At 41.5% G+C, this 23727-nt stretch overlaps 1 protein-coding gene across 2 annotated transcripts in view; it reads left to right on the plus strand.

The window, feature by feature from the left end:
• The window catches only part of CACNA2D3 (calcium voltage-gated channel auxiliary subunit alpha2delta 3), a 999345-nt gene that overhangs the window by 880500 nt on the left and 95118 nt on the right, over positions 1 to 23727 (plus strand). For both annotated transcript variants that reach the window (XM_055135106.1, XM_055135105.1), the window contains 2 exons: positions 11530 to 11591; positions 12842 to 12886. In XM_055135106.1, coding sequence (XP_054991081.1) covers positions 11530 to 11591; positions 12842 to 12886 — 107 coding nt within the window. The remainder of the gene's footprint in view (positions 1 to 11529; positions 11592 to 12841; positions 12887 to 23727) is intronic.

The following is a 23727-nucleotide window of genomic DNA, read 5'->3' on the forward strand; positions in this document are numbered from 1 at the left end:
TGTCTGGGGCCTACTTAGGTCTTTTACTATAGGGACCTGAGTTGCAGAAAGGGTTAAGATTGGTGAACCTCTGGAGGTTGATAAGGTAATAGTTGTTTGATATAAATAAGTGGTCTGCTTAGTTGAGGGTTTTATTGTCCTAATCATCTGTGGTTTAGATAAATTATGGGGAAATTTCTCAAGTAAATGGTAAAAGCATTTTTATTTCTTTTCTGTTTTGTTCAGGGGCACAGTTTGCATTGGGCCACATCCAGCATACCTAGAGATTATTCCTGGCTCTGTGCTCAGTGTTCACTCCTGGTGGTGCTTAAGGGCCCATGGAAATATAAGAATTAAACCTTGGTTAGCTACATTGTAGCCATGAATCTTAACACCTGTACTATCTCTCTGTCCCTTACTTCTTTATTGTCTTTTCTTTTTTACAAGGTATTTCACGGAATAATTCATGAAATAATGAAAGCCTTGTGATGGACACAGTCCTAGTTCTCAGGCCTGAAGTGAACTCCCAGGACACCTGGGGCCTCTCAACACGAGGTGGTCACCTCAGGGGACCACCTCGTGTTGCAGTGTAGCCCTCTTTCCATCAAATACAAGCCGTTTCCAGGGGTCCGCTTGTAAAGTTGTCAAGTTTAGTATATGAGAAATCCCTTTTCCAGCAACACTGAGGCTGTTTTTTTTCCATAAGTGATTTCTATTAAAACTAAATTTTCAGCTGCTTCTGCAGCATCGAAATAACTTGAAACATCTAGATCATGTTCCCACAAGCTTAGCTGATCCCTTTAGACCAGGTGCAAGCTGGACTTCAGTTCACTGAGTATGGGATCTTTAGATCTTTAGATGGCCGCAAGCTTCCTCCAATAAGCAGAATGTGCTTGGACAACTCCCTTTCCTTCTTTCTGTCCTCCTGGGTAATTATTAATACTACTTTGCATTTGGTATACTCATAATCATTCAATTTAGTGAAGACTGACAGATTACATAGCCTTTCTGTTATGGGATTCAAAATGTTTGGAAATCTGACCCCTTTGGTAACTGTTATTAGGTGATATCCTAATATGCAACTATTGACTGAGGTGCTATAATTGGGAATATCATCATTGTTTTCTTAATGGATATTGATTTGTATAACCCTGATTAAGGTACAATTAAGTCTGAGACTTCTGAAAGGTTATGAGGATAGGAATTTACTTTTTAAATATATTTAGTTGAAAACTTTATTGAAATAATATTATTTGAAGAGTTTTGTGAGATTAAAATGGTCTGACAAAAACAATTTGATACCAGCTCCCATGGCCTTGGAAAGCCAAGGAAATATAGATTTCTTCAGATGAAGTCTGGAAAAATGGTTCCAGATTACCTCAGGGTGAAAGAAAATTATTATTTCATTGCACAGTTCTTCTAATTCTTTTCAACATTGATTCTGTCAAGTTATTAAAAGCTCAATGGAGAAAACATTTAGAGTTGTCATTCATTGTACTTTATCAAAGGTGTCTGCTCCCAAGAAACCATGAGAAGGAAAAAAAAACACAGATATTACAAAGAAATGTATGGGCAAGTTGGTCAGACCTTCCTGTACACATTCCCAGAATCCAGTTATAGACAATTGGTAGAGATGCTTCCAGATGAAAATAAACTGCTACAAACTATGAATCTTCAAAGAAAATCTTTTCCTTTTCATTGTCAACTGAAGGATAATAATACCTGTTTCCCCTCCCTCCCTCTCACCACAGACATCTATCATGTAGTTATTTGTCATTTGAGAGCATGTATAAGAAGATCACACATGTTCTCAGGCATGTGTGTGCACATGTACACACACATACACATACACACACAACACACACACCAATACCATAAAGAGTACTTCAGAAGTGAAATAAGCAATAGGCCAGGAAGTTATATTCTAAATACCTCCTCCCCTTTTATCATTACACTTCTTGCTAATAAATGTGCTTCATAGGCTAAAATATAAGGTGTGTCTGTGGTTGTGAAAATGTCTCCCCCCTAATTTATGAAATAAAGCCATACCTTGGAGATTAATGTTCAGGCTTTACCAAGATTATAGTAAATAAATACTGCTTTGATCTAAATATTTTTCAAAAGACTGTTGCTGATCATTCTCCTTCCCTGATAATCTTTTAAGAAAGCCTTTGGACTTGCAGTCCAACACCCAGAGGGAATGTGAATACAGCTGTCTTTCCTTCGCCCTCTTCATGAGGATGCTCTGTTCTCAGTTTTGCCCAAATTAGTCCCAGGATTTCAGTTGTCTTTTTTGTCCAACATTCCATCATGCAATTCATTAAAATCTTCACATGAAATATTTAACAGATGAGTTATGTCATAATTCACATTACGGTTTTAAATTGTTATTCATGTGGTAAGTAATTTATCCTGGACATTAGCGGACCCCTGGAAACGGCTTGTATTTGATGGAAAGAGGGCTAGAGTCCTTCCTTCGATGCTCCAGATCAGTGGCTCTTTTCCAAACCCCTGGTTAATCGTGAAATATTTCCAAAAGTGACATTCAGATTCATTGCTAGTTCTACTTGCAATTAACTATTTTGAAAACAAACAGAAGAAAACATTTAAACAAATGTGGCTTGGCTAACAGCGATTCGATTTGACCGTTAATTAAGGCAAGTTGGTATCCAAATGATGCCAGGCCTTGTTACTATCACCGCTAGCAATCATTGCCTTTGTGTACAAGGGCAGGAAAATCAAGGGCTCTGTCAAAGGGCAGGCTGGGGACAGGGTGGAGAGTTTTAACCCAGCCATGTAAATTTAAGCACTACCCTGCTTGACAAATATGACAAGCAAGCAGCTGATTTTCTGGATGAGAGAAGGAATGGCCAGAATTTATGTGTAGAGTTTGAGTTTCAAGGAAACTTTCCACTCCTAAATGATGAAGTGCGTGGGAAATCCTTTGCAGTTATTTTATCATTAACTTAGAGCTTTATTTTCTTTTATCTAATAAAGACTCCATTTTCTACCATATCCTTCTTCATGGATTGGAATCTATTTGGAGAAAACACTCCAAAAATGATTATGAGTATGGCCAAGTGGCAGGTCTGGGATCTGTTTCTCAGTTTGTGATTTGAAATGAAGTAACTGTTCACATACTGCCAGCAGTAGCCAGTCAGTTGAAAAGCTCTGAGGCCTGGTAGCCTGGCTGATGAGCACTGGGTGCTGATGGGGTCAGTGTCAGAGACAATAATCTTCGTGGAGCCTGTGTGCTGATTTAGCGAGCCTTCTTCCAAATGATCTCTACTCCTGAGTGTGGGAGTGTGGGAGTCAGATTTTGAATGGTGGAGCACATCTCTCATTAATCCTGAGGCAAAAACCAAAAAACAATATTCATTCTGAGAGCATCTTCAGCTGCAAGAAGAAGTAGCATCTTCCATTTTCTGCTTTATTTTTCAGTGTCCACATGATCTTTCTTGCCCTTTTGGTACAGTAAATTTATAGTCTTTATCCAGATGTTACATCATATAGGGATATTGTTCACGGTGGACAGTGTGAATTTATCATGAACAAATTTTATGTTGGCTCTAAATATATAGGCATGAGAGGTGTATTCGGCAATGAAAGGAATAAAGGATAAAATTCTACGAGCAAATTTTAACATGAATGTTGACAACACTGTTAGGCCTTTAGGGTGTTCACATTTTATTCTGTATCATTTGTCTGTATCCCACAAAGTCTTATTCAGACCTAAAGGGAGTATGGTTCTCTGTAGAGACAAAGAAGTAAAATTATGTACCCAAAGGCACAGAGCTGTAATCTTAGAACTAGACTCACAACCAGTTCCCCTAATAAAAATCTCCCTAGTTATAATTCATTGATAGTGGCAAGAATTTTTTTGCGTGTTCAGATGTATGTAAGCTCTTTGGGTGGATGCAAATATATTGTATGGCTAGAGGCCTGGACAAATGGAAGTAGGGGTGTTTTTGAGAGCTTCTGTGCCACGCATGGTGAGCACTATTTTACAAACAGGATTTGTGCTCCTAATGGTATGTTGCAAGTTGAGGCCAAGCCCACAAAAAAATTATTTCTAAATGAATACAATATGAAAAAGTTATTTTATTTCTAATTTTACATGTAACATTGTTCTTGGGTAAATCTCAAATTACACTTGAATGCATGTCTATTAACCTGATATGAGATGCATGCATGATTTCATCTTGAATGCATTTGAATATAATAGCACTGGAAATGTAATTTGTATTCTCAAATTTTACAAAGAAAAATAAATAAATCTTGGGGGTGGTAGCCACATTGAGCATATTGCATTGATTTCTCTAGGTTTCTCTCTAATTACCAACTTCCCTTTGCAAATCTAGGTATTTTCACATCAGCAGCCCTATCTCATCAAAATCCTTCAGAACTCAGTCAACCTCACTTTTGCTACCTCTGGAAAGTGGATAGCATAGACATGTTTAGAGAACTTTGCCTTCACTCCGGAAGAGCCAAGTCTCACTCTGTAATTGTAATCAGAACTTCTTGTGATGATAAAATAGTCAATCAGCCTAGTCCAGTATGGTAGCTAAAAGCACTGTATGGTCACAGAACACCTGAAATGTGGCTAATACAACTGGTAAACTACAATATTAATTTTATTTAACTTTTATTTATACATATTTATATATTTTATTTAATTTTTATTTATATCAGCTGAGCCTTGGACTGGAGCGATAGCACAGTGGTAGGGCATTTGCCTTGCATGCAGCCGACCCAGGTTCGATTCCTCCGCCCCTTTCAGAGAGCCCGGCAAGCAACTAGAGTATTTCACCCACACGGCAGAGCCTGGCAAGCTACCTGTGGCGTATCCAAAATGCCAAACACTGTAACAACAAATCTCACAATGGAGATGTTACTGGTACCCATTCGAACAAATCAATGAGCAACAGGGTGACAGTGACAGTGATCAGTAGATCCTGGCAAGCTACCTGTGGTGTATTCAATATGCCAGAAACAGTAACAACAAGTTTCACAATGGAGATGTTACTAGTACCCACTCGAGCAAATCGATGAACAATCGGATGACAGTGCTACAGTGCTTTATTTATATAGCCAAGTATAGCTAGTGGTCACTTGATCTTTGACGTGCTAGGAAAAAAATTGCTTGTATGTTTGGTGCCTAGCTGACACTTGTGCTCATCTCTGTAGGTTCTGAGAATGTTGGTAGGCCCCACATGTCAGTGTTTTGGCTGCACTCCCCAGGTCCCATCCCTAGCTTTGTCATGTTGTATGCCATCACTTAGTACAACTGCTACTTGCACATACTGGGCTTCGATACATGTGGGATGAAGAGAAAAGGGAATGAAGTCAACAAGAATAAAGTTAGAAAGTTGGGTATTGCAAGTCATAACACCCCAAAAGAGTAAAAGGGAATGTGCCTGCACAGAGGTGAGGGCAGGGGGGGAACAGGAGAGGGTGGGAGGGATACTGGAAATATTGGTGGTGGAGAATGGGCACTGGTGAAGGGTTGGGTTCTTGATTATTGTATCACTGAAATGTCATCACGAAAGTTTGTAAGTCTGTAACTGTATCTTATGATGATTCATTAAAACTTTTTTAAAAAATAAACAAATATTAGGAAAAAAGAAAGAAAGTTGGGAAAGAGAAAGTCTGAAAGAAAGATCCTTCACACAGTTCGGTCGTCTGCATTGCTAAGCCCAATATTGGCCCAATATCAGGCCATGGTATTGAGTATCGAGGTGAGTTATGGGGCACAATAATCTGGATAATCAAAACCAAGAAAAGTGTCAGAACTTCAGGAACTCAATATTTTATATAAAAGGCCCTTAGGCTCCTTGGATGACAATTCTGATAAGAATGGCTTTGGGAGTCTGCTAGTTTCCAAAGGCCATTCCAGGGTCTGGGGGTCACTGTTACTAAAGCCTCACACAATATCAGCATATTACCCAAAGATGGACTGGAGCGATAGCACAGCGGGTAGGGCGTTTGCCTTGCACGCGGCCAACCTGGGTTCCATTCCTGCGTCCCTCTTGGAGAGCCTGGCAAGCTACCGAGAGTATCCTGCCTGCATGGGAGAGCCTGGCAAGCTCCCCGTAGTGTATTCGATATGCCATAAACAGTAACAAGTCTCCAGTGGAAATGTTACTGGTGCCCTCTCGAGCAAATCGATGAACAAAGGGATGACAATGCTACATTGCTACAGTGCTACCCAAAGATACTTTGCTCTGGGTATACTTGACTATGGAAGGTGACAAAGGACCCCCAGATGCTGTGATGAAAGGTAGTCTGTCTCCCCTCCCCCCATGACAAGGGTTCCCAGGATCCAGGGCCTCAAGTGGAAGTGAAGCACACCAAAAACTTGGGAGAAATATGTTGATGATTTTCTGGACTGTCTAAAAAATTTCAAACCCCAGGAATGGTGTTTTTATTTTCTGCATTCTCTTTGGGACTTGGGTTTCGCTAAAGCATTTTCTGTCCTTGTTTTTCTTATTGAATTAGCAAGATTGACTTGAATCAGAATATACAGCTATGGCTTGAAATGTTGTTGAAAGAACAGAATAGATGGGCATGACAAATATCTCAGGTTTCATTTGGGTTCCATTTGGGATGGGGGAAGAGAGTAGGATTTGCTGAAGCAATAATTATTTTTTTTATTAAAGTTGAAAAAAGCAAAATAAAAAAATGGTTTCAAATTCAGATAAAAAGGAAGCTGCTTTTATGTTTGGGAAAGTTCTTGATTTTCTGAGTAGAACTGGACACAGGATGCTTGTAAGCATTTTTGTTTGTTGGAGGGAGGTAGGGATATTCTTTCCTTTGGTCCATGCTGTCTTTCTCTTTAATTTATTTTCTTGAGTGTAAGTAGTCAAATGCGCTTAGTCACTAGCGCTACCTAACTCACCTCCTCCTCATTTTAAATGGCTCATTAGCCCTTCCAGCAAGTATCAGAAAATTTTCTATTGAGGACCAAGTAATAAGTATTTTCAATGGGTCAGTCAGTTTCTGTTGCAACTACTCTGCTCAGAATGAACTATTGTGTATAAACAGATGAACCAAGCCATGTTACATTAATTTATTTCCACAAAGACATGGAATTTGGAAGAGGACATTCTTTGGATGTCTGATTGATCTGACACTGCAGGCATCTTCCTGTTTGACCTCAGCATGCACAAGCCCCCATTCCTATTCCTTTCAAGCTTCAGAAGACATGGGTCTCTTGACAGGGTCTATCTTCTTTCTGTTTCCTGAATTCAGATTATTTCATTTCTCTGTTTTACTTTTCCTGAGTTAGAAAACCTTTTCTTTCCTGCTGTAAAACTTTCGACAGCTCTTCCAGGCCACTCTGCCTCATCGTCCTTGCCGCAGAATTCCCTTGGGGGGCCTCTGACTCTGGCTACTCACACCTCACCCAGAGAAAGAGCATGTACTTTCATTCTCCCCAGTTCTCAGCCCAGAGCTTAGCAGGGAGAAGGTCTCTGGATCAATAGTCATGAAAGGTTTGTCAATCTTTTAGTTGAAGAGAAGTATATTAACTTTAACTTGAATATGCTACAAATCCAGATGTATGCTGGGAAGCCCGGGGCAGAGTTGCTGGAAGGGGCAGGGGGATTGGCCAACAAAAGCACAGCCACATCAAAACAGAGCAGGCCCATTGTAGTGAGGACTGTCTGGGACCCCCTAGGCATCAAACCAGACAAGGGAGGGAGTGAGGAGTGAGGGAAGCGGGTGTGTAGCTTAGGGCATCAGGACCAAGGAGAGGATGCAGCCTGCTGGAGGGAGATCAGAGAGAAGCCGCTGAAATGATTAATGGGATGGAGGGACTGACTCATGAAGAAAGATTAAAACACTCTGAGGAGCTGGGGTACAGACTGAAAGGGGCAGATGATAGCAGGCTGCAAGTATGTGAGATGAATAAACACCCAGGAGGGAACAGCTAGCCACACGAGGGAGGTGAAAATGGGGCATCCATCACGGGATGGGACGGATGCTCAGAAAGGATCAGAGTCACTGATGAAGGGATGGATGGTGGGTGGGCTAGGGAGGTCCATCCCAGGCTGCTAGAACTAGAAACACCTTGGACAGGTCCTCTGGGGTAACCCAGGAAACTTACTCCTTTAATCCTGAATGCTCTTGGAGCCTTAGTCCCCTGTAGCTAGTCTATCGAGGGCTGGCTCGGGACTTCCTGGGGAATGAGCTGCAGAGAGACAGAGGGAGGGAAAGATTCACCTGCCACTCTCCTTGCAGACACCAGTGACAGGACTGTCACATCCACTGGGAGGCCTTTTGCAAGGAAGTTGGTTTCCTGAAGCCCTCTATCTCTTCAGTAGATACCAAAGAAACTCAGTCCAAATCCCTTCTCAGCATGGACCAGCCTCTCACCTCTGCCTGTGTGAATCTGAAATTGTGGATTGAAATCTTAGTCCACATTGCATTCCCTAATCAAGTTATTCTACATACCACAAATAAGTGAGATCAGCCCATGTTTGGAACTGGAAGAGATCTTTTTGAGTAAAGGGGGGAGGGGAGGTAAATTTAAAGGAAAAAGAAGCACTGACTGATGGAGTCTTTGTGGGCTCATACTGTGCTGGGCCCAGGCAGGGTGTTAGTACGAAGCCCGAACAGGTCCTTGACCATTCTGAAGGTCCCTTAACTTCTAAAACAGAGATTTCCCACTGATGGGCCACAGACTGATGCCCTCAGAAGAAACAGAAATTGCATGTTGATCGGCAGAAAATATTACTGCCACTTAAGTGGTCCGGGTTTTCAATTGCCTGTTTTCTAGTCCACTTATGCAGCAGCCCCTCTTGTTACGTACACTTAGAGCGAAGAACTATGGACTCACAGTATTGAAAGGGCACATTTCAGAAACACCCTGTTCCGGACAAACTGCATGCAGTTTAGCTCTAGTCTTAGCATAGTATCTGACATTCAGTTCCAAAGTAGAGGCTGGGTCAAGTGCATAGGTGCGAACGTTTCAGTTCACTTTACTCCCAGGGATTGTTCAGCAGTTTCTTTAGGAAGTGGAAATGCACTTGAGCGTTTTAAGGCTAACAGACCGAGAGAACCTCCAAGGTCCTCCCAGCCATGTGCTGTGTTAGACCCTAAGGTAGAAATCTAATGTGGCTGTAGGTAAGATTTTCAGAGCTTTGAGTAAATTTTTCTTTCTTTTTGTATGTTTGAAACTTAAACACCAGGATTTACAAAGTTTTTTATAATACACATTTCAATTACTCATTGTCCCAACACCAATCTTACCACCAGTGTGACCTTCCTTCCACCAATGTCCCCTGTGTCACCCCCACCCCAAACCTTTCCCTCAATGGGCACAAAATAATTCATTTTATATTGCTTGTTACAACAAAATGGCAATTGGAATTATCAAAAAAGAGTTCAATAAAAGAAAATCTGTGAGGATTGTTATAGCTCACAATGGTTTTTACCAAAGTTATCACCTGAGGATTTATTGAGCTTTGTGGTGCTAGTTGAATCTTCTGTGTTGTTGTTTTCACTTATTGAGTTTCTGAACTTCTAGGCAATTTTCCCATATAATCTGCTGTGCTCCTACTGGACTGTCAGTAGCACTGTAGCTCTGTCATCCCGTTGTTCATCGACTTGCTCCAGTGGGCACCAATAACATCTCCATTGTGAGACTTGTTACTGTCTTTGGCATATCAAATACACCAAAGGTAGCTTGCCAGGCTCTGCTGTGCGGGCGGGATACTCTCAGTAGCTTGCCAAGCTCAGAGAGGGACGGAGGAATCAAACCCGAGTCGGCCATGTGCAAGGCAAACGCCCTACCCGCTGTGCTACCGCTCCAATCCTGACGGTCAGTATTTGGGAAATTTGTAGGTATTATGAATCCATGTATGGAACCACTCAATCCGGGAGCTATCGAACTGGGATGATTTAGTGATTTGGTGTCTCTTTCAGATTAGTCGTGAAGCAGGGCTGTTCATATGCTGTATGATGGCAGGTGTGGGTTTTGTTGTTGGGCCTTCAGCAGAGTAGGGGCATGGCCCACCCCTTCCCCAGAAGGCCCCAGAGTTCTCAGTCTAAAGACAAGTCTACCTGGGAGTTTCATCTGCTTGGCATCTCTTTGAGATTAATTCATAAATTTATTTTCCTGTATGATAGTTTTTATGGTTACTATTACTTATGTTGAAGTTATAGTAGGTATTAAAGTAAGAGAAAAAATAAGTGTAGAAAGATAAATGACTATACTGGGAACATTCAGTTATAATCAAATTGGGAAGATTATGCAATGAACTATAGTTTGCAAAATAGTACAAGGAACATGTGCCCCATGGAGGGTTTCAGTGTTTCCTGATCCTTCTTTTCTTTCTTATCCTTTGAAGTTTAATCATCATCTGATGAAACTTGTGCCTTGATTTGAACATTTTCTGAAATGCTTTACAAATTCCATTGTTCTGGTTTCATCGAGGAAAATACTTCTGTAAACTTGTCCACATCATAGTTCTGAGGATTCACTAACTTCCACTTTCCAAAGCTGCAAGTCATTTTCTTTCTTTTTCATTTTTCAATTTTCTGGATTTGGGGGCCACACTTGGTGGTGCTCAGATATTACTCCCAGTGGACTTGGGGAACCATATATGGTAACAAGAATTAAACGTGGGTTGGCTGAGTGTGAGAGAAACATCCTCTATCTCTCTCTGGCCTGAAAACCATTTCGTAACCTCTTTTTTAGCTCTGTTTCTCTTGCCAGAGAAAGCATTACTCTGGCTTTCAGGACCTTTCTACTGTCAAACAGAGAATTGTATGATTCCTTAAGTGTAGCTGGGCAGAGAACAACTAGACTGATTACTGTGGAACCATTTGATAAAGTCACAGGTGACTCACTTCCAAGTATAAGCCTCATGACAAACGATTGCTAATTTTTGTATCTAAAAAAAGTACATGTGTAGTTTTCAGATCCTCAAGTTCACACAGTAAGAAAAGAAACAAAACCTTTAAAGGAACCCAGATCACAGCACTGAAGAGATAGTATAAGGGTTAAGGCATTTGTTTCCTTGCAAACAATAAACCGAGGTTCAGTTCCTTGAGATTGCATATGGTTAACCATGTACTGCCAAGAGAGATCCCTGAGCACAGAGTCATGAGTAAATCCTGAGCAATATTGAGTGCGATCCATCAGTTGGTCCCACCTCTTAAACATACAAACAAAGAAAACTAAAGAAACTAAAGACTTCCTGAATATTCTTTATTTTCTCTATTTATGTTTTCAGCTGGTATTGGAGAGGGCACAAGCTCTAGTGTATATATTTATAAACATTGAAGGAACCTCGCTGCAAAGAACCATCTGCACTGTGCTCAGTATCTGATGTTGCGTTCTCCAAATACAGATAACCTTGATAATTTCTTACCTGAAAGATAAAATGTCTTAGTGGTATGCTTCACTGTAATTTTGGTTTTCAAGTGTTCTTATCTGATATGCTTACATTATCTTCTTGCTTCAGTGGATTATTTTTAATGATAATCTTAAATAATTATGTAAAAGAATCTCTAATGCCTTGTTTTATTTATAATTTTTCCCAGCTGTAGGCATTCAGATGAAACTTGAATTTTTCCAAAGGAAGTTCTGGACTGCCAGCAGACAGGTAAGTTATAGTCAGCCTACTGAAGCATTAGAGACACTGTTATTATACAGGTGTTCACACTGGGTACCCGGAGTCCAAAAGTGCCAGATTTCCGACAAATGTTTCTAAAATGAACTGCTGGCAGCTCAGATCACCTTTCACTTCACAGCAAAATAAAGGGCTGTCAGTGTGCTTGACAGCACGTGCTGGGCAGAGCAGGAGTCTCTCCTTTGAACAGTTTTCACTGTGAGCTCAAGACTGTGACCTTCTAAATGAGATTTTTTTTTTAATTTAAATATTGGGATGTTATGAGACTTTTGTAGTGATGCCCTCTCCCCAATATTATGTCTGTCAATTTATTTGTGAATCTTTTTATTGTACTTTCAAAGGTTTTTGCATCACTAAATCTGACTGATCTGGCTTCTCTGACCAGAGGGCTTTCCTGGGCTTCTCTGCCTGGAACAGTCTGGGAGCATTCCTTCCTAGTGAGCGCTGTCTTCTAAACAATCTCATTCTCATTTGTTCAGCAGTTCAGCAGAAATTGCTCTTTATTTTTCTCCATCCGCCCAATTCTAAATGTTGGCATGGTTGGTCGATTGTTTCTTAAATGAAAATACTTAGGAAATTATATTCTAAGAACTCAGGAGCCTTAAAAAGTCACTGGGAGAGGGGCAGATAAATTGTTAAAAAACATTGATAAATTGTTGTATAATTGTATTTCCTATCAACCCAAATATTTGATATCTTAAAATGACACCAGTATTGAAGATCGGCAATTAATAAACACTGTCACTGTCATCCGTTGCTCATCGATTGCTCGAGCAAGTGCCAGTAATGTCTCCATTCGTCCCTGTCAAGTGCTAGTGTAGCCCAGTGGTGTCTGCTGGCTCCAGGAACATGAAGAGCACATTGTTATTACTGTTTCTAGCATATCAAATACGTCACGGGTACTTGCCAGGCTCTGCCGTATGGGCAGCAATTAATAACATTATAAATTAAAGTAAGCATCTTAATTTAAAATAGAAAAGAGCCTGGTCTTCCCATTCACCACCACCCCAAATTGTCATTGGGGTTGATACCAGTTAGATGGGCAAGTCTTATCTTAGAACAATTCCTTGGGATGAATTTGGAATTTTCTCTTGGATGAAGTTAACCAACATTGTGATGTGGATGACTGTTGACAGCTTGTCCTAAGTAGTTTAGTTGGGTGGTAATCACATTGGGCTTTTCAGGTTACATTTCTCATTGCTTCCCACCTCTCCCTGACACAGTGCGCTTCCCTGGATGGAAAATGCTCCATCAGCTGTGATGATGAGGTAAGAGGCCTCTGGTCTTCTGTCTGCTCTGGCTAAGGGAAAGGCAGAGAGAGGACACCGGCTCACCGAGGGAGTGCTGCCCGCATAAACAGAACGACTCCGACAGATGATTCTCCACCAGTCTCCCAACTCTAAGGATGGTCATTGCTTCTCCTTCCTTCCTCCCTTCCTCCCTCCCTCCCTCCCTCCCTCCCTCCCTCCCTCCCTCCCTCCCTCCCTCCCTCCCTCCCTTCCTTCCTTCCTTCCTCCCTTCCTTCCTTCCTCCCTCCCTCCCTCCCTCCCTCCCTCCCTCCCTTCCTTCCTTCCTTCCTTCCTTCCTTCCTTCCTTCCTCCCTCCCTTCCTCCCTCCCTCCCTCCCTCCCTCCCTCCCTCCCTCCCTCCCTCCCTCCCTTCCTTCTTTCCTTCCTTCCTTCCTTCCTTCCTTCCTTCCTTCCTTCCTTCCTTCCTTCCTTCCTTCCTTCCTTCCTTCCTTCCTTCCTTCCTTCCTCCCTCCCTCCCTCCCTCCCTTCCTTCCTTCCTTCCTTCCTTCCTTCCTTCCTTCCTTCCTTCCTTCCTTCCTTCCTTCCTTCCTTTCTCCTTCCCTTCCTCCCTCCCCTCCTTCCTTCTTCCCTCCTTTCCTCTCTTCCTCCCTCTCCTCCTTCCTTCCTCTCTTCCTCCCATCTTTCCTCCCACCCTCCCTCCCTACCTCCCTCACCCTGTAACTTGAATGGCACACATTGAGAAGCAGAAAATTAAAGCACTACTGCCCTAAGTCTGCATCAGATGCTTGTTTCTACATTCAGTTCTGTGCTCGCTTTGTCCCATGTTTTGAAGCAAGCAGATATGCAGCGGTCTTTTTACTCTAGGTAACCTTTCTTGTTCTGCCTTAGCTAAACATTAACCAATATAGAAGCTATAATTTATACATAATATTATTATATTCCTTCTAGTTTTCTAATTACTGTAGGGAATATAGAAATCTTAACCAAACAGTGTCTAATAGAAAACATAGACTAGGAAAACATTTCAAAAGTGAAAATATGCAAAGGAAACATAAGTACAGAAATAAAAAGCAGATCCAGGAAAAAGTTAAAACACAGAATTATTAGTCTCCAAAGGGCTGACTACTGGTTTTTTAAAAAAATCACAATTATTGTGTAAGGCACTGTCCAAAGAATAAAAGCCAACTAATATACATTTCAGCAGAGGCAAATTTTTTATGACCCAGTGATACAATATAATTTCCCCTGAGGAAAGAACACAGGACATTTTACAGTTAACATCCTTTCAAGAAGTCTAAAGATGCTATTCATGGGAGAAACAATGATCACAACCCCCTCCTCTGTCTTTGAGAATTAAATGTATTGGAATGCTGAGCCCTGATCCAACAGTGTTGCTGATAGTATTGATCAACCAGCATCATTGAAAGGAACAACTATCAATTCCAGTTTTCAGTGAGAGAACTAAATTAGCCAGTTTGTGGACTTCAATATCATTAGTACCTGATACAATAGACAGTGGTTTGGGTGGTCATTAATTAACTGACTGGTTACTGAGTCATTGGTTTAATAGGTAGCAGTTCAATGAATTAATAAGCAAGAGTTCATAATCTTCCTATAAAACTACCCTGTCTCTACACCGTGATATAGGAAAATAAGAAAACGTGTATCCTCATTTAGAATATATTTGTTGTCCAGTGACTGAGTTCCCTGGTAACACAGCAGAGTTCTTAAAGATACAGATGTCAACATGTTCCAGTTTCTGATTCCGAGAGTAATATGCTGTGGGACCTTGGGCAATTTTTGGAAATCTAATGTACCTCAGTTTTCTTGACAATACAGTGGAGAAGGAAATACCTCACAGGTTAACTATGGGTATGAATGAAGTCTATATTTAAAATGCATGGCACAAATCTTTGCGAGTGTAATCACTTAATACATGTTAGCTATGGATGAACAACAGAGACCTCATATTTTCTTCCCGTAGTGTATCACCTGAGTCCAGAACCTCAGGCAGCAGTGATATAAATACTTTAAGCAAATGGCAATGCCTCTTAGGTAAGCAGAAGATAGTATGCCTTCTGTTTAGCCGTGCTTTCCTCTAGCGGCGATATAGAACTACTTTCCAAATGGTTTAATAATGGTATTTAACGGCTCATATACTTCGAAAATTAAGCATTAAAATTTCTCTGATTTATGCATCTTATCTGATATTCCAAAGTCCTCATGCCGCACTCTGAAACTGTTATCCATCTCCCATTTTGACTCTAAGTTTTGACTTCAGTTGAGTCAGCCCTGACTTTCTCTCAAGATCCCTTTCCATCTTCCAGTAGACGCTTTCATCTGTTATTTCCCTTTCATAATTTTTAATTAAGCCACCGAGACAGGTCCCTCCTCTTTGCCAACTGCCCTCAAGTGACCAGGTAGGTCAAATTAAAAACAGCTGTGGGGCTCATTAGGTTCACATATTTCTGACTTCTCATCTGCACGGAAGAACCGGCCCCAATCCCTCAGAATTATCAGATATACTTTGCTTTAGATCTGCTCCACCCCGCTGTCTTCCTCATCTGTGGACTTCCTGAGCCTTGACTCGAATGCCCTGGATGGGTGGGTGGAGTCTATATGGGCAGGCATCTTCTCATCTTACAGAGATAAGATTTAGATGCCTTATAGCTCAGAGGGCATGGTGGTGGGCCTGAATTAAAGACATTTTTTATCTTCTTTTGTCTTTCAGGGCTTATGATTGCATGCACACTTTATTTTTTAATTGTTTATTCCTTTTGTGTGCTTGAGTTACACCCGGTAGTATTCAGAGGCCACTCCTGACTGTCTCCTCAGGGGTCACTCCTAGTGGTTCCAGGGATTGAAGTGGGCAAATCAAGTGCCCCAGTGCCTGTACTCCCCCTTCAAACAAATTTTAGTAACATTTGTACTAAGTCCCCCAGAGACAAACAGAATTTTGATGGGGATTGTGTTGAGTTTGTATTGCGTTCAGTAGTGTTGCCAGTGGACTGGAGCGATAGCACAGCAGGTAGGGAAATGGGTCAATCTTTATCCAAGAAGGTTGCATAGAATTGAGCTTCACTTTGGCTGTGACTAACCAGCTGAAAGACTCTCTTTTTACAGATTATCCTTATTTCTTTGCTATTGTCATGGGTGGCCCTCATTTGGAATATTTTCACCCCTATAATAAACTGGAGCGATAGCACAGCGGGTAAGGCATTTGCCTTGCACATGGCTGACCCGGGTTCAATTCCTTCATCTCTCTCAGAGAGCCCAACAAGCTACTGAGAGTATCCCACCCGCATGGCAGAGCCTGGCAAGCTACCTGTGACATATTCGATATGCCCAAAACAGTAACAACAAGTCTCACAATGGAGACGTTACTGGTGCCCACTCAAGCAAATTGATGAACAACTGGATGACAGTGCTACAATGCAGTGCTACTGTGTTGCCAGTGACTTGGTAAAGTGGGGAACAAGGGGAGGTAGACTTGAGTCAAGAATGCTCCCGTCTCTCTGCTCAGGCCACCTCTGACACCAGCGCTCAGAGAAATGCTTGCTCTAGATCAGGATTGGCAAAATCTGTCCTGACTTAGGCACAGGATTTTTTTTTTCTTTTTTTGGTTCATTACCTTTCTCTCACAGAAAAGATTTTCAGGAGGAGCTGAAATGATGAAGCAAGATTTTTATAAAATTTGGTTTTGTTGTTGTTGAACAAAACCAAATTTTACAAAATGTGTTGAGCCCAGCAATGTTCAGGACTTACTCCTGGCTCTGAGCTCAGTGGTCAGTCCTGACAGAGCTTGAGGACCCTGTGGGTTGCCAGGGATCAAACCTGAACCAGCTGTGTACAAGGCAAGCACCCTACCAGCTGTACTAGCTCTCTCTGGCCCACCAGAGAGTTTTTATTGAACAAAACTTAGAAAGAAGGAAAGAAAGAAGGGAAATATGTTTTTGAGAGAAAATATAGACTTCTTCAGAGTGGGGCAAGGGGTGGGAAAGCAAGCAAATACATACAGAGGCAAGTACATGTTCAAGGGAGAACTCAGGCTTGAAGAACAAGCCTCGAGTCAAGACTCTTTTTTTTAATTTTTGCTTTATTTGGGGGGGTCACAACCAGCGATGCAAAGGGGTCACCCCTGGCTCTGCACTCAGGAATCACTCCTGGCGGTGCTCAGGGGACCATATGGGATGATGGGAATTGAACCCGGGTCGGCTGCATGCAAGGCAAATGCCCGCCCCGCTGTACTATCACTCCAGCCCCACCAAGTGAAGACTCTTGGGGAGCTGCATTCCACCAAGAAAATGTTATTTTCACAGCCTGAGAAGCAATTGTTCATATCTCATTTGTTCCTTTAGGACATGTTTCATGAGTCCTTCTAGATGCTGGTATTTGGCTGACCTTTAGAGAGTCCGTGAGAAAGAGAGTTCAGAAACAATTTTTGTCTTCCTTGAGCTTACAGGTTCACAAGTGATGTAGGCATGTGTGATTTCATGTGTGGCAAGTGCTTTGAATTAAACTCACATGGGATGTGAGGTCAAGGATTTAATACAATGAGTAAGGCAAGTGCCTTGCATGAAGCTAACCCTGTGATGATTCCCTGCAACACATATGTTCCCCTGAGTACCACCAGGACTAATCCCTGAGCACCAAGTCATAACTAGCCCCTGAGCATTGCTGACACTGGCCCCCAAACCATAAATTAAAAGATCATGGGAATGTAGGCGACATTTTCTCGGTGAAGGTAATATTTAGGTCAACTGAAGATGGAGAGGGAGAAGATATTGACAGCATTCTCTGAAGTACAAAGAGGTGCTCAGGCATAGACCACCGCATGCAAGTCATTGTGGCTTATGAAAACACAGTTGTGGCATTCAGACACAGGGGAGAAGGAAGACCTTGCTGCTCCCAAAGCCAGGCTACCTATGGACTTGACTCTATTCATCCTTTCATTTCTTCTTCTCACCTTTTTTTGTCAGTCTTATGGTGAGAGGACCAGTTTACTTTCAAAAAAGAGTTTAAAAATGAAGTTTCTAGTTAACACATTTGGAGGAGGCATGAGGGTAATAACGAAATGGAAAACTTCATATTAAAAATTCAGTTGTTCCCAAGGAATGGAGATTAACAATTAGGATCAGACATTGAAGGCTTTTAGACATTTCTTCTTGAATATGAAAGATCTTTGTGCAGTAGGACAGGACCAAGAAGATAGCTAAATTCTAATAACCAGGTGCTTCCTTTCTAGACCTGCCTGGCGCAGTAGAAGTTTGAGGGTCAGTGGAATAGCAATTGAGGCAAGGAAAGGGGTGACTCCTGCCAGACACTTCACCCCCAAACGAATCCTTTGCAATATTTTCTTTTTCCAAAAACAGTGTTTTTATTTAGAGAGCTGACCTAGTAAGGAAGGCTATCTGTGATCTGAGAAAAGGGCCAGCATAGTCCACACTCCATAATTAAAATATTTGGGATCAGACTGTAAGAACTGGAAGCAGTGGTACTGCGATTGGTGGTGGTGTCCGGGGCAGGGGGAAAGGGGAGTTGGGGTGGGCGGTGTTGGAGCTTAGGAAAGAGTGTTCTGGGATGTAGAAACTGCCTTCCACTTCACCATCTCCCCCACCCATGTCCCGTCTTCTGCCCCCTCTGTTTTTCATTCAAGCATGAAAAGCAACAGCCATCACAAAACTGGACTTCTAAGTGAGATGTTCCCAATCTCTGCTCAGCTTACACAAAAGATAAAACAAAAAGCAGCAGAGCTCAGACAATCAGCCTGAACAGCTTCCTAGTAGGAGCCCTGTGATGATGTCAATCATCCCTTGCGGAGTAACCAACTTGTGTAAGGTTTCTTGTAACAGTGCTTCATAGAGGTGCCCCGGAACCCTTCCTTGTTCTGGGGATGTAAGTCCATGTGCTGTGAGGACTTGGTGAGCATCGTGCATCTCATATTGTGCTCAGCCCTTTCTCTCACCCTCCTGTTTATGCTTTGATTTTTATTTTGGGGCCACATTTGGTGATGCTCAGGGCTCACTCCTGGCTCTGCACTCAAGTATCACTCATAGCAGGGCTAGGGAGACCATATGGGGTTTAGGGGATCAAACCCAGGTCAGCCACATGCAGGGAAGCCTTACCTGCTGTACTACTGCTTCAAGCCCATACTCACCCTCTTGTTTAAGTTCCTCCACAAGCCTGTGAAATAGCTGTTGCTATCTCCATCTTCTAGATAAGGAAACTGAGACTCAGAGTATAAAAAAGGGTACACTGATAGCAAACGTCTGTCATTATTCTAAAGACCTTGTATCCTAGCCTCAAGGATAACACCACCTTCCAGTCCATAAGAGCTGGCACTGTATTCCTATTCCAGCCACTGCTCCTTCACTGACTGTTTATCTGGGACTGCCTAATTGCCACTCTTGGTTTGGAACTTGATCCTTCTCCTGCTCTGACTTTGTGACCCAGAATCAGATTTTTCTGTGCAGTGATGGGTCATCAAAGAGTTGAACAAAGTTGTCTATTTCAGGAAATCAATTGCACTCTTCCGCTTTTCTGTTGTATTCATCTCCACATTTTTCAGTCAGCTACATCCCTTTTGTCAGTGGTGGCTGTAAAGTAAAGTCACAATATCTTGAAAAAAGTTAGAGCTTCTCATTTCTTCATATCTTTCAGTTTATCTGTTCTCCTTTGAGGTTAAGTAAAGGACATTACAAGATGTTTACCTTAAGATGAATTGGGAGGCTGGAGCAATAGCACAGCTGGTAGGGCATTGCCTTGCACTGGGCTGACCTGGGTTTGATTCCCAGCATCCCATATGGTTCCCTGAGCACCGCCAGGAGTAATTCCTGAGTGCAAAGCCAGGAGTAACCCCTGTGCATCTCTAGGTGTGATCCAAAAAGCAAAAAAAAAAAAAAGATGAAGTGGGGTGTGGAAGTAGTGGTGGCAAGGAAAAAGCTATGAACTTGTCTCTTTCTCTTCTATTGGAGGAGAGAAAAAAAATGGTGCCCTTCAGATTCACTGCCCAAGGCCTAGGTCAAAAGCATCTTTGCTTTTTTTTTCTATTTTTTTTTTTAGTGAATCACCATGAGATAAAGTTACAGACTTACAGGTTTTCATGCTTACGTTTCAGTCATACAATGATTGAGTACCCATCCCTTCACGAGAGCATCTTTGCTTTAGACCCATGATTCTTTTCGGTGATTTTTAAATTGCAATGGTGGCCAAGTCTTTTATAATAAGGATTGCATTCTATTGCAATGACCAAGTATTTAATGAATGGATTGATTCATTGGTTTAATTTGGGGTGTCACATCCAGCAGTACTCAGAGGCCATTTCCAGTTTTGTCCTCAAAAGTGATCCCCGGTGATGCTTAGAAGACCACACATGATGCCAGGGATCTGAATTTGGTTCAGCTGCATGCAAAGCAAGTGCCTTCCCTCCAGTAGTATGTCTCTATCCCTGACCAAGTCTTTTTTTTATAATTTGTATCACCTTGAAATTCAAGCTTTACTGAGATCAAGTATAGTAGGGTATCTCCTCTGTCACCTAATTTCTGTTATGGAATTCCAATTTAAGAGGATAAAAGGGAATTTTAAAAGTAGCCAGTGGAAGCTTTCAGGGAAGTAGATCAGGAATGAGGGCACATGCCTCACACTCACCAGACCACAGTTAGACTCCTGGCATTACATGCTCCCAAACACCACCAAGTATAGACTTGGAGGTCCCATGTATCAATACAATGGAATTCCCCACAGTACTGAGCAAGAGTAGAATTGAGTCCTTGATCCTCAGCACTGAACAGTCCATTCAGTCAAGAAATGCTAAGTGGGGTGGGGCTGGAGCAATAGCACAGCGGGTAGGGCGTTTGCCTTGCATGCAGCCGACCCAGGTTCGAATTCCAGCATCCCATATGGTCCCCCAAGCACCGGCAGGGGTAATTCCTGAGTACATGAGCCAGGAGTGACCGCTGTGCATCACCAGGTGTGACCCAAAAAGCAAAAAAAAAAAAAAAAAAAAAGAAAGAAAGAAAGAAAGAAAGAAAGAAAGAAAGAAAGAAAGAAAGAAAGAAAGAAAGAAAGAAAGAAAGAAAGAAAGAAAGAAAGAAAGAAAGAAAGAAAGAAATGCTAAAGGGGACCTCCTTTGCACTACCTGGCACAACACCCTCCACACACACCACACACACACACACACATACACGTACACACACACACATATATACACACAACTGTAGCACTGTTGTCCCATTGTTCATCAGTTTGTTTGAGCAGGCACCAGTAATGTCTCCATTGTGAGACTTGTTACTTTTTTTGGCATATCGAATATGCCACGGGTAGCTTGCCAGGCTCAGCCATGCGGGTAGGATATTCTTGGTAGCTTGCTGGGCTCTCCGAGAGGGATGGGGGAATCAAACCCAGGTTGGCCGCGTGCAAGGCAAACGCCCTACCTGCTGTGCTATCGCTCCAGTCCATACACACAACTAAGCAAACAAACAAACAAACAAGCAAGCAAACAAACAAAAACAAATGGAACCATTGTCCAAGAAACTAACATCAGCTAGTACTCAGTAAGGAGAAAGGAGTCCCAACCCTTGGCCAGGAGAGTATGCCTGCTTACTGAATCAAAGTGGAAGGCATTTCATGAAAAAGTATTTTCTCTACAAGTAATTTTATCAGCTATACAAAACTCTTGACAGTTTTAAATACTAAAGTTAATGTTGAAGCACACTTGAGTTCACATTCTTCATAAAACAGTTGGCCTGAACACACGCACATACAGCATACACATCATTACAGGATTTGAGGAGTTACTACAGACAGTTAGATTTTAAAGCTTCTGATGTTGAATGTTTCTAAATATACCATGGTTTCTTTTGTTTCTCAACTGTATATGGTAGTGCAGCAAATTTGTAGGAATTAGCATTATTTGTTTCTTTAAAGATTGTTTCAGGATTTTTTTTTTAAAAAAATAGTTGTTTATATTACAAATAAATTAAGTGGAAAGCCTATTTAGAGAACGTGGATAGTCTTCCAGAATCCCACTTACTTTTGCTATCTTGGGGAAGACAATGAATGTCTCTGCGTTTCAGTTTTCTCCAATATCCAAAAAGACAATCCTTACCTGGTAGTATGATAAATGAGAATTATGGGTGATAATGTCCTATTGATCAATGGCCTTATCCTTTTCCCCTTCCTCCTCCTCTTTATTCCTCCTCTGTAGTCTCCTCTTTCATCTTCTTTTTCTCATCCTCTCTTCTTCCTCCTTTCCTTCTTTAATCTCCTTCTTTCTTTTCTCTTCCTCTCTTGACTCCTCTCTTCTTCCTACTCCTTTTTCTACCTTGCTCTCTTTTCTTCTTCACCAATGTTTTCTTCTCTTCCTTCATTTTTCTCTTCTTCCTCTTCTCCATTTCCCTTTCTTTCATCATTATCTTCTTTTCTTTTTTTCCTTCTCTTCCTTCTCATGCTCTTTTATCCTTCCCTTCTTATGCTCCTCTCCACAGTTGCACTCCTATTTAAGAGCATCACAGTATTTTTCTGTAATTATCGTTGCTGGATAGTTTTCGATTGGTAATCTCCAAAGTTTGCCATTCTTCTAGTTTTACAGCTTGTTTCCAAATTCTGAACTGAAACAGCCTTCCCACTTCTCCAGAATTCTTGCTTCTATCCTCTCTAGCCCAGACAAGAGTATGAGCAATGGTCACTTTGGAGAAGGGAGTCTTCTACTGGCCAGTCTAACCCTATTTGCCATTTCTGGTATCATGAAGAACAGAGACCCTTATTTACATAAAGTAAGAGAGGACAAACACCAAGAACTTCCATAAAACTCTTTAATTTTGAAAATATATTTTTAAAAGCAAATTTAGGTTATAACTGCTTATGTACTTCAACACGCACACACACAGACACATACACACACACATGCTCACACATACACAAAATTTTGTGGAGTCTGGAAGTTGGGAGTGTGTTTCTGATAAACTTAGAAAGAGCACAATATAGAATCCTTCACTTTACATTTGACTTCTTCAGAATGATCACAAGAAGGGTCAAATAGAATAGAGCTACCCAATTTTCCCAGAAGCTTCTCTTAGACCTTTGCTTTTGAAATCATCCTCTTTGCAAATACCTTTCATGTTTTCTGTGGTGATTTCTTTCTTCATGTGGTACCTCTGACAGATTCCAAAAAAACCTATGACTTCCTGTGACTAGAGTTTCCAGTATCACATTCAGTGAATTCACCAAATTTTACTTTCTCAAGCTTTTTAGTTGAACTGAAAAACTATTTATGATTTAATGTCTTGGATTCTTCAATATTTACTTCGTTAGACAAAGAAATATTAACCAACAAGATAGGTGCCATTGGGACAAGACTAAGTGACTAGGCATGCTTGAATAAAACTAATTTTAGACATAGGGAGGAAGGGAGAGTTACAACTTTTGATTTATACACACTGAGGAGTGGGATCATTATTACTACATATGAGTTAGGATGATCTGCTGTTCTCCAAACAAGACATCTCTCTTGTAAAAGATGTGGTTGGGCTTCACAGCCTCAACAGATTCTCTACGGCCTCCTTACACAGGATGGTTATTTCTGACCAAGTCACTGCTGTCCTTTGGTGCCTGACTACACCTAACTCTATGGATAGGTAAATCTGGCAGAAAACAGGAGCCCTGTGGGGGCCGGGAGCTGAGCGGAATTTAGCTCAGGGTAAAGATATGTTACAAATTAAATGTTACCGTTGGTATGTAAAGCTGCAATAAATAGAAACTGAGTTACATCAAGGACAGAATTAAACCTTAAGTTTAAACTCCACAACACTGTAATTAAAACTTAGCCCGTAGCAAATCATTCACTTGAGATTAAAGTAGTGT

Source organism: Sorex araneus, chromosome 4, assembly GCF_027595985.1.
Source record: "Sorex araneus isolate mSorAra2 chromosome 4, mSorAra2.pri, whole genome shotgun sequence".
NCBI classification, from domain to species: Eukaryota; Metazoa; Chordata; class Mammalia; order Eulipotyphla; family Soricidae; genus Sorex; species Sorex araneus.